Here is an 11,710-nt window from a genome sequence, read left to right on the forward strand (position 1 = left end):
CCAAACATATATTTGCATAATAACCTATTTTAAAAATTAAAACAATACACATACGTAGGATATGGCTGTCCCATTTTGCTATACTATTTAATTCAGATGGTGTACGTTCTTGCTAATGTGAGGTCCGAGGTTGTTTTTTGCTTGACCATCAGGTCTATTGTTGCTGTTTTTCCTAACCTTTTACTTCATTAGTCACTTATTCTTGGTGTTATCATCTTTGCTCAAAATGGAAAGACTTTCTTTGCATTTTGGGCTGTATATGACCCTGTGTCTAGAAATATCCGGAAGTCTTGATGTGTTACATGTGATGCACTGTGAAATTTCATAAAAGGACATTCTTTTAGTATAGATTTTGTTTGTGCTTATAGCAGTGGGGCCTGCTGCTATAACTTTGGGCTTCTCAAACTGCATGAATATATGCTGTGTACCTCTGATGCCTCAGTGGACTCCCTCACATAGGTGATAATATAGCTTGAATCCCCACATACATGGAATAATAATGACCATGTTGAATACTCATGTAGTACTTCAGAGTTCACAAAGTGATTTTATTTACATTCTTACAGTGGTATCTCCATCACAATTATTATCTCCTTTTAATAGTTGAAACTGAAGAGGTGTTATTTCCTACGTCAAACAGATAGTATGCAACTTGAACCTGAGCCTTTCGATTTCATGTCCCCGTGGTCATTCCATTAAATCATATCTCTGTTTATATGGGTAAAGGTTGTGATGGCTAACTCTGCCTTGCTTTCCAATATTATAGATTTTTTACTTTATTTCTTTATGTATTTGAGTTCTCAGTAGTCTTCAATCTCCTGCTGACCGGTACTCCCATCCAGAACAGCCTCCAAGAGCTCTACTCCCTCCTCAGTTTTGTGGAGCCTGACCTCTTTTCCAAGGAGCAGGTGGAAGATTTTGTTCAGCGTTACCAGAATATTGAGAAAGAGTTTGAGTCAGGCAAGTGCCCTTCTGACAAATTGTTCCCAAGAGGTCTGGACCCAGAAATGGCCTAGTGCGAATAGGTTATAGATAGAAAAGAAAGACTCAATAACCAGAGGATACCTTCCAGGAAGATAAAGAGCCACACAAGAATCAGATGTTGGTAGATTTCTCATGTTGTTCCCAGTTGTCTGCTATTCATGACTCTCTTATTTGTTACATGATTCTACATGAGGGCTTCTTTGGGCGAATTTTGGAAGACATAGAAAGTGTCTGCTAATAGTCAGACTTTGACATATAATTTCTATAAGGACTTGTTAACTTTCTGTACTACTTCCTGAGGCAGAACAGTATATGGGTGCGATAGCCCTCCACTACTGCTCAGCATTCCACAACATTGGCTCTTCTATCAACACTGCACTGAAACGAAAAGTCTGGGATGGCTGTGTGGTGGCAGTGGAGGAGGAAAGCCTTCCTCATTCATACAGTTGCCTGTTGTGGGCTTCTTCCTCGCATCTGTGCACCTCTGCCTCATAGAATTATCTGTATATCCCTATGATGTTATGCCAGGCTGATTATTCTAAACAAATGGTAGGCGTTCTACTAGTGTGTATGGGTGTACTTGGTGAGTATGAATTGGAAAGGCTTCTCATACAAAAATCCCCACACCTCAGGCTGAGGATTCCTTGAGGAAGCTGCTCTGAGGTCGGTTGCTCATGTTTAGGGGTGCCAGATAAAATATATGACACCTAGTCAAATAATACATGGGACATACTTGTATTAAAAAAATCATCTGAAATTCAAATTTAGCTGAAGTCTTGTATTTTTATTTGCTGTAGGTGGCAACTGTACATGCGGTGTAATGCCAATTTTGGCTAATTTTGAAGTTTACCACACTTAGGGGAGGAACAAGGGAGTTGATGTCAGAAGAACTAAGTTTGAATGCTAGCAACAGTAGCATCTAGCTGTGTAACTTTGAATAAGATGCTTAATTTTTCTGAGCCTCACTTCATTCTAAAAATGGGGAAATATTACTTACTTGGCCTGTGCATTTCTCAGATGTTATGCTGATCAATGAGATTATCAGTAAGAATCAAGTTCGTTGGGTATTTCTAGTTCTTAAGAGCTAGTAATGATTTCAGAAGGAATTGGGAAGAACCCAGTGAAGGAAGAAACACTGAAAAATTACCATATTGGCTTAGAACGCAGAATGGGCATGAAAATGAGGAAAAAAAATTGCTGTATGTTCTCTAGTAATTGGTCTTACTTCTATCCCACACTTCTTGTGTGGTTTTTTTTTCTTACACAGCAAGTGAACTACACAAACTCTTGCAGCCATTTCTGCTGAGGCGAGTGAAATCTGAGGTAGCTACGGATCTTCCCAAGAAGACAGAAGTAGTGATATACCATGGCATGTCAGCATTGCAGAAAAAGTACTACAAGGCCATTTTGATGAAAGACCTAGGTAATCAGAGGGCACCTGCCTGTTTGGTCTTCATGCAGGGAAATATTTTATAATCACTTTGTACAGCAAGACTATGGGCTGGAATTTTGTATCCTGAATATCTTCAGGTCAGCTACAGTGAAACTGGCTGGAAGGAATATCTTCAGTATAACTCAGATGTGATTGGCTGTTGTCGTTGTGAAATTCCCTCCCCCACCTCTCCCACACGCAGTTTTCCTTATTGCAAACACGTGTAGGTGTTCCAGTCATGCCTTTAATTTTCCCACCCTCTTGGATATTTACATTTCAAAACGTTTTTGTTGAATCAAATTCACTGGGAGGAATTGGGAGTGAACGGGAGAGATAGGAGTGGAACAATCTCTCATTTTTAATTTAATTTTATTTTTTTGTCCCTTGGCTCCTGAGCAGCAGTTAAAGAAGGAAATTTAGAATTTACAAAAGAATAACAAAGTGCTCCTGAGTTCAATTTATAGTTAGTGTCCTTCTTAAAACAAAATGATGGTTAAGGAGACTTCCTATGGACGTGCTGTTAATTCTTGATGCGATTCAATGAAATTTGGGAGGTTAATATAGGTTTGAAAGATATATTATTAAAACGAATAAGATTATATATGGAAACATAGAGGGTTTCTTTTTTGCTGTTCAGTAATTCATCTCTATTTCTCTCTCTCTCTTTAAAAATTCCAGATGCATTTGAAAATGAGATGGCAAAGAAAGTTAAACTTCAGAATGTCTTATCCCAGCTTCGAAAGTGTGTGGATCACCCATATTTGTTTGATCGATGGTAGTGTTTTTTCACTTACTCTATGTTAACATTTCTGTGGCCAACATGTTGGCAGAATTCTTCAAAAGAATTGCCTGTATTTACTGTCTATTTCCCCTCCACTTTATTAATATTTTTATGTTGATGTTATCTAATATATTGATCATATTCAAATTTTTTCAGTTGTCCTCTATAATATCCCTGATGGCTACTTTTTTTTTTTTTTTTTAATTCAAGATCCAGTCATAGATCCTGCTTGCATTTGTCGTGTCTCTGTTTTCCTGTAATTTAGAAATATCTCTCACTTTTATTGTTGTGGCCATTTTTTGTCTTTCGTGAAATTGGCAATGAAAGAATCAAGGCCGTTTGTTTTAGGGGATGTCTTATAATCTGGATTCATCTGATAATATTTATATAATAAGATAAGATGTCCCTTTGTCTTGAACTTACTCAGCCTCTCACCACTGTTATTCCTAGTTTACCAATGATCTCCATGTTGCCCAACCAGTGATTGTCAGTTCACATTTTAATTAATCTCTCAAAACCTTTGACACAGTTGATCACATCTTCCGTGTTCTTCACATGGGGTTTGGGGCAGCACTTTCTCTTCTCCTCCTGTGTTACGTCTACGCCTTCTTAGTCTCCTTTGCTGTGTCCCTCTTCATTGTATGGATGTCTGTCAGGTCCCTCTAAGTGCTGTGTTAGCTGCATTCTATGCATTCTGATATGTAATGTTTTCATTTTCATTCAAACTGTTGTGGTTTTTTAATTCATCTAATGCAGTGGTTCTCAACCTTCTGGCCCTTTAAATACAGTTCCTCATGTTGTGACCCAACCATAAAATTATTTTCGTTGCTACTTCATAACTGTAATGTTGCTACTGTTATGGATCGTAATGTAAATATCTGATATGCAGGATGGTCTTAGGCGTCCCCTGTGAAAGGGTCGTTCGACCGCCAAAGGGGTCGCGACCCACAGGTTGAGAACCGCTGATCTAATGGGTAGTGTTTGGGACAATTCCAGGACTTCTGTGTCTGTGGGGGCTCTAGTAGGGATAGGAACAATGCAGAAGGTTTGCTGCAGTAATTTTAAGGGAGTCTTTGCCAAGTAGCACTATGAATTGTTTAAAAATGTCACAGCATCTTAATTAGGTGCATATCAGAACTTTTTTTTTCCAAGGAGGCGGGTGTTGGGAACATGTACATTTTGAAAGCAGCCCTCCAGGTTAACCTCACTGCCATCCCCAACTTGAGACTTAACTAGAGATTACAACTAAGCCTATTTCTTAATTTGTTTTCTAGAGTTAAAGCCTCAAGATAGTAATTTTGGGTCTCTTTGGCCTTTAGCATCTCCCTGTGCCTCAATATCCTAGAGTTAGTTTGTTCTTTGGATAAACATTTGTTAGGCATATTGGGTGTGCCAGGCTCTGTGATAGATGTTAAGCAGCACCGAGATGATCATGCAAACAAACAATTACAAATTGCCTCAGAGAGAGACGCGATGTGGGCCCATTATCAGTTGGCAGGAGCTGGGCCTCTTGCTGTAGCCTGGCCATGGGTTTCACCATTTACAGAGTCTGGCCTGACTGGGGAGACACTATTGAGAGTGGGTTCTCTCTTTCCAGGTGTGGAACCAGAGCCTTTTGAAATTGGAGACCACCTGATTGAGGCCAGTGGGAAACTTCACCTGCTGGATAAGCTGTTGGCATACCTATATTCTAGGTAGGTGGTTGTGTTACAGAATGTACCAGGCGACCGGAAAATACACAGGAGTACCCGGAGATAAAGGAAAAAAACATTTATTTTCAGATGTTTCACGTGTACTAGTACAGTGACTCAGGGGGTCAGTTCTCCAAAGCCTGAGTAAGCCAATATGGAGGAAGCTTTCTCTTTATACCCTTTTGTTTCTTTGTCCCCCATATATGGATCAGACTTCCGGATCTTTCGCGGGCTTTGCGAAAAGCCCCGTGTGTGTTGGGATGGGGGACATGAGACCGCACCTAAAGGCCTGGCCTGGCGCCAGCGCTGGTAACCTCTCCGGGGGTTGTGTATTGTTCATGGTTTATGGCCTCTGTAAGATGTGAGTATTTAGGTAAATAGGTCTTTCAAGACCAGATAATTAAGGAAGGGTCTGTGACTAGACTATAGGCTAACAGGAATGTACTGATTAACTAGGTACAGAGTCAGGCTGCCGGTTTCCCCCCAGAAAATGTTTTATTTTCCTCATCATTTGGCTCAGATTTTGTGCTCTGAGCTGGTGACTGTTAAAACCAGTATAATCAGGAACTTAATGATTTCTTGAGATTAATTCCAGTTTTGCAGTTTTCAAGACCCTGATTCAGGTTCTACCTATGCAACTACACCTCCTACCCCCATTCCTTCCCATCCTACCCCATCAGCTCCCTAATCATCCTTTCCTTTCTTGAGTTACTACAGCACTTAGAGTCCTAATCTAGTACTTGGCCATGCACTGCCTTAATTGGTGTATATTAACCAAATCACTCAAGCTATATTGTTTAGTTCCACAGGGACAGAGATAACGTCAAGCATTTCTTTTTAATTGCCTGCTGGTACCTTGTATTGAATTGGCACATAGTAAGACTTAATGTTTGCTTTTGTTAACCCAGTGATGTTTTATTTTATTATTTTTTTAATGTTGTTTTTTTTTAAAAAATTGATTTCAGAGAAGAAGGGAGAGGGAGAGAGAGATAGAAATATCAATGATGAGAGAGAATAATTGATCGGCTGCTTCCTGCACACCCCACACTGGGGTTTGAGCTTGCAACTCGGGCACATGCCCTGACTGGGAATTGAATTACGACTCCCTGGTTTATAGGTCGACACTCAACCACTGAGCCAAGCCAGCCGGGCCTGTGATGTTTTGGTTTTAACTCAGGAAAAACTTGTGAGATTCTATCTCAGAGACATGAATTGGGCCTTGGGAGACCAGGTCACTTCTGGAGCCTCTAAAAGTTCAGCTAAGTGTTCAGTAGCCTGATGTTCAGCGGGTACCTGATCCTCCTAGTCCTAGTCCCCAGAGGGACAGAGTAGTCTAGAGTAGTCCTAGCTTCCAAAGAATTTAAAAGTTCTTGGGACTATTTCCCCAAGTGGCCCTGAACCAACCTAAAACCTCAGATTTGGCAAAAGCACCCACCATTAGGAATGTGCTAGTCAAATAATTGCATGTCTTATTATATTCTATTGGCTCTGATATATATATATACTGTAAGTGTGTTAGAGTTGGAGAGGATCCATAAATATCTTCTCTCTAACCATTTTATTTCATAGGTGTTGAAACCGACCCAGAGTGGTTGTGTGACTTGTCTAAGGTCAGCCAGTCAACAGTTGGTAGAGATGGGATTAGAATTGAGGTCTTCAGCTTCAAGTTTAATGCCTTTTCCTATTTGGGGCTAGAGTCTTGAAGGAATTCTTTATAATTCTTCCTGTTGTACCCCTTGCAAGCTCAGATTAAATGAAAATACGTTTTGACAGTGCCATACTTCTGTGTGTATGACAGCTTAAAATAACTGATACCATGGGGCTCTAGGCTTGACTTCATTCCTGGCTTAACCCATTTTGCCTCCTCTCTTCATAGTGACTTTACACCCTCAAGTAGATGTAGATGGCTGACCCCAAACTCTTCAGTGTTTTCCGGTTTTTTGGTGCATTTGCATTTTGCATCTTACTCTTCTAATGTCTTTTATTTGCTGTTAAACTAAACTTTTCTTCCCACTTGGTAAATTGATCTTACAGAGAGAGGCACCTTGGTTATCCTAGGGCTTCATACACCCCATGGTGCACTGACACATGCCCCTGGGGATATTCCCTCTCTGCCTCGAGAACTACTGTGAAGGATATGGCTACGTTTGGACCTATGTCCTTCCATAAGGCATTTAGCATTTCAGAGGAAATCTCTGTAAATGATTATGACATTTATACTTCTGCTTCAGCATTTCATTTATTTATAAACTTGCATTCTTTGGTAAATTTCACTTGAAACTTTTCTTTTTCTTGCCAGGGGCCATCGAGTTTTACTTTTCTCCCAAATGACCCAGATGTTGGATATTCTCCAGGACTACATGGATTATAGAGGTGACGTCCCGTGGCCACTACATTTCTCCAGCCTTTTTCGGACTTAACAGTCCAGATAGGTTCCTGAAGAGTAATTGAGGGTGTGGGGATGTTACAGAGGAAAGCATAGACGAACATTACTCAGCCAAAGGCAGATTAAAAGTGAGGAGAAAAGTGTGTTGACGCAAGGATTGACAGCACGGGGCAAACACGTGGGCAGAAATAAACACACATTCCCATCGGTGATGTGATTTAAAAATATGGGTCCTGGAGAAAATGTGTATTGCAGAAATGTTGAGAATTTTTGCAATGTATGAGAAATAGTTTTAGTGAAAGGAGCTATCAGTGTCCTGCAACATTCAACTCAACAGTTGAGTACCTGTTCAAGGTCAGTGGAAAAGATGAATACTGAAATTATAGAGATCCCACATATCAACCAAGAAAGAGGTAAATGGAATTTTTAAAAAATATATTTTTTTATTGATTTCAGGGAGGAGAAGGAGGAGAGAGAGAAACATCAATGATGAAAGAGAATCACTGATTAGCTGCCTCCTGCACGCATGTGCCCCGACTTGGAATCAAACCATGACTTCCTGGTTCGTAGGTCAACGCTCAATCACTGAGCCACACCAGACAGGCAAGACAAAAAATCTTAAAAGTAGCAAGAGGAAAGTAGTTAGTTACCTACAAGGCATCTCCTATAGCTAGTTACCTATAAGACTGTCAACTGATTTCTCAACAAAAATTTTGCAGGCCAGAAGGGAGTAGCAAGAAATATTCAAAGTGATGAAAAGCAAGGACCTACAACCAAGATTACTTTACCCAGCAAAGTGGTTATTTAGAATCAAAGGACATTAAAAGAGCTTCCCAGACAAGAAAAAGCTAAAGGAGTTCATCACCACCAAACCATTATATAATGTTAAAGGGTCTTGAAGAAGGAGGAGGAGGAGGAGGAGGAGGAGGAAGAGGAGGAAGGGATAAAAAATATGAACAATAAAATGGCAACAAATACTTATCTGTCAGCAATTGAATCTAAAAAACAAACGAACAAGCAGAACAGAAACAGACTCATAGACACAGAGACAGTTCTGATAGTTGCAAGATGGGAGGGGGATGGGGAGATGGTGAAAAAGGTGAAGGGAATAAGAAGTACAAATTGGTTGTTACACAGTAGTCATGGAGATGTAAAGTACATCATAGGGAATGTTGTCAATAATATTCTAATAACTATGGTGTCATTGGGTATAAGATTTATTGGGATGGTCACTTAGTAAGTTATATAATGTTCAATCACTGGGGTGTACACCTTAAACTAATATAATATTGTATGTCATCTATAATTGAAAAATAGAAAATTATTTAAGAAAAAAGGAGAAGAACTCAGACAGTCTCCCAGAGCCACTTGATGCCCCCCAGGTACTGTAAACTGGTCCAGTGGACACTTGCAGGAAATGCCATTGGCACATTGAGAAATCCCCAGATTTGTAAACATGGCTTGGGCACATAATCCCCCTCTCCAACGTGGGTCTGCGGTGAAGCCTGAAGCCATCTGGCAGGCTCACTCACCAGCTCCCAAGTGCTTGTCTTACTGCTTGCATAAGTGAGAGTTATGTCGTAGCCAAACTGGGACCCGCCACACAGCATGGTCCGCAGTGTGCTTTAGGTGGCTCAGGAGAGTCAGGATTGAACATTAAGTCCAGAAATGCCAAGTATATCTTACCAACTGCGTGTATTTAAAACAACCAGAGGAGTACATTATGGAAAGTTCTTTGGTAAGACAGTAAAATGACCCCTAAATTTTAAATTTTGCCTGTGGGATTTGCTTGGGGCATGCTTGTGTAGGGAAAGGGACAAAATTAGCGTTTGGTTTTGAGCTGACAGTGTTTTATTCGAGTATCTGAAAAGGATTAGTATTTGTTTTCTTCTTGCATGTGAAGGCTATAGTTACGAGCGTGTGGATGGTTCCGTGAGAGGAGAGGAGAGATACCTGGCCATTAAGAACTTTGGACAGCAGCCCATTTTTGTATTTCTTCTAAGTACCAGGGCAGGTAAGTCACATTGGCATTGGCAAAGGCAAATAAGGGATAATACAGGACTTTTACATCTCAGCACTTAGTATGTTTTTCCTTATTTCTCTGAAAGTTTAGGTCAGTACTGAGGAGTATACAAAATGGGACTTTTAGGTTGTTGCCATAAGTTTATCAAGGTACTGGCCTTCTGGCATGGTTTCTATTGTAGCCAGCCTTTCTTAGCTGTCATCTCATCAGAGAAGTAAGGCTGAAACCTGGGGTCGGTAGGGAGTGATTCTAATCTGCTTTAACCATTGACCTGGGATTGCCCCAGATTTCAATAATTTTGTGGAAAGTTTTATTCCTAATTTAGTAGAGGTAGCTCTCCTCCCCAGCCATGAATTTGTGAAATGAAATCGGAATCTGTCCACTACTTAAGTATCCACTTGTGCTGCTTCCTCCTACTCCCCTCATTCTGTTACTTTCCGTAGTTAAATTTTCCCAAGTCAGGCGGTAGGAGCTCAGGGAGCAGTTTTAACCACTGCAAGTTTCTGGAGTTAGAGATTGGGGCGAGTTTGAAGGAAGAAGCCCGATATTTTGACAATTCCGTTTATCCATCTGACCTCTGTAGCCTGTGTCTTTTCTCGTCTCTAGTCCTCATACTGTTGATCATGCTCCTTTGTGCATTGTTTTCAGGTGGAGTTGGCATGAACTTAACGGCAGCAGATACCGTTATTTTTGTTGACAGTGATTTCAATCCTCAGAATGACTTGCAAGCAGCCTCCAGGGCTCACCGAATAGGCCAGAACAAGTAAGAGATCGAAGCAGCTGCATGTTTCCACTTGTTGGCTACTCAGCAGTCTGGTTTGGGAGGAAGGTGGTAATCCTGTGATAGTCCCAGGCTGGAGGCCGAGAGACTGCGAGGTGTTAGCCCGCGTTTGCTGCTGACTGGACAGGGCACGTTCTCGCTCAAGACTTGCTTTGCTAAACAGAGCAAAATCAAATTGTGAAAGGACGAGAAGGAACCTTCAGAAGTTATTTAACTCATCCTTCCTGAGTTAGGGTCTAACTCAGTTAAAAAATCTGTGGTGTGATGGAACTAAGCTGAAAAGATGGGTCTGACCCTTTGACCTGAAGATAATTGAGGTTGACCAGAGGTTTTCTTCTGCCACAGATAAGGAATCCCAGTTCTGACCACCTCATCATCCCTTCCTTAACTCTTTTGGAAAAGTTTAGTGAGACCCTATGTAAGGTCAGATCTCTCTTAACAGTGGCTCTGTCCACGGATAACAATCTCCCTTTAAATGTTCCCCAAACATGGCATTTTGGGTTTATTTCCTTTTAGGTGCATCAGCCTTGTATGCTTGCACACATCTTTGCAGACTCCGGTAGCACACTCCTCTCCTTTGACTTCTCTACAGGTCTGTTAAGGTTATCCGGCTGATCGGCAGAGACACCGTGGAAGAGATAGTTTGTAGGAAAGCCGCCTCCAAGCTGCAGCTCACCAGCGCAATCATGGAGGGCGGGCATTTTACTCTGGGAGCCCGGAAGCCTGCAGTTGATGCTGACCTCCAGGTATAGAAGGTTGTTCTTCACTTCAGACTATGTCAGGGTTTGTAGTCAGTGCTCTCTGTGGGTGAGAGTGTAAGTGAAAAGAACTAGCATTGCCCTGGCTGGTATGGCTCAGTGAGTGGGGCGTTGTCCCATGGACCAGAAGGTTGCTGGTTCGGTTCCTGGTCAGGACACGTGTCCGGTTTGTGGGCTCAGTCCCAGTAGGGGCATGCAGGAGGCAGCCTATCGATGTTTCTCACATAGTTGTTTTCTCTTTCTCGCTCCCTCTCCATTGCTCTCTCTCTATAAATCAACAAAAATATTTTTTAAAAGACTAGCATTAATCACCTACTCTCCTCAACTATACATTTGGTCTCTGGCCAAACTCTTCCTCCTCTAGTACCTATTGCATGCAGGCTGCTGTAGGAGCTAGAAATGAAAATGATATAGACAGGCAGCAGAATAAAAAATAACGATGTGCTTTGGATCCATCTGACTTGGGTTCAAATCCAGGCTTTGTCACCAGTTGACTCTGTGGCTCTGAGCAGATATCTTAACCTCTTAGCTCTAACAGGGTCTCTGACTTCTCTGTGGCTGTTGAGAATGCCTATGAAAAAGACTCGGTCAGGAGGGCAATGGTAATGCAAGAAATTACTATTATTCTTCAAAAAAAGAAATTGGAGGCTCATAACTTGTTTTTATTATGAGAATTGTCAAAATCAACATCTCTGGCCATCGTTTATCATACTTTCTATTTAGCCATCATTCAATTGTTCAATGGCTCTGTTGGTTTCTTATCATGGGGAGAGAAGAAACGGCCCACCGTCAGGGAAGGAATATAGCTGGTGTCACTTAGCAAATCCCTGATATCCCAGTGTTTGATTTCATGAGAACTGACTGGACTTTGTTT

At 41.2% G+C, this 11,710-nt stretch overlaps 1 protein-coding gene across 1 annotated transcript in view; it reads left to right on the forward strand.

Annotated features, from left to right (window-relative positions):
- The window catches only part of CHD1L (chromodomain helicase DNA binding protein 1-like), a 66,424-nt gene that overhangs the window by 27,019 nt on the left and 27,695 nt on the right, over positions 1–11,710 (forward strand). Inside the window, exons 7-14 of the mRNA XM_014540868.1 lie at positions 798–960; positions 2,252–2,407; positions 3,095–3,186; positions 4,794–4,891; positions 7,188–7,261; positions 9,178–9,288; positions 9,946–10,060; positions 10,671–10,824. Of these exons, the coding sequence (XP_014396354.1) occupies positions 798–960; positions 2,252–2,407; positions 3,095–3,186; positions 4,794–4,891; positions 7,188–7,261; positions 9,178–9,288; positions 9,946–10,060; positions 10,671–10,824 (963 nt within the window). The remainder of the gene's footprint in view (positions 1–797; positions 961–2,251; positions 2,408–3,094; positions 3,187–4,793; positions 4,892–7,187; positions 7,262–9,177; positions 9,289–9,945; positions 10,061–10,670; positions 10,825–11,710) is intronic.

The sequence above is a fragment of the Myotis brandtii genome, unplaced genomic scaffold, assembly GCF_000412655.1.
Source record: "Myotis brandtii unplaced genomic scaffold, ASM41265v1 scaffold250, whole genome shotgun sequence".
NCBI classification, from domain to species: Eukaryota; Metazoa; Chordata; class Mammalia; order Chiroptera; family Vespertilionidae; genus Myotis; species Myotis brandtii.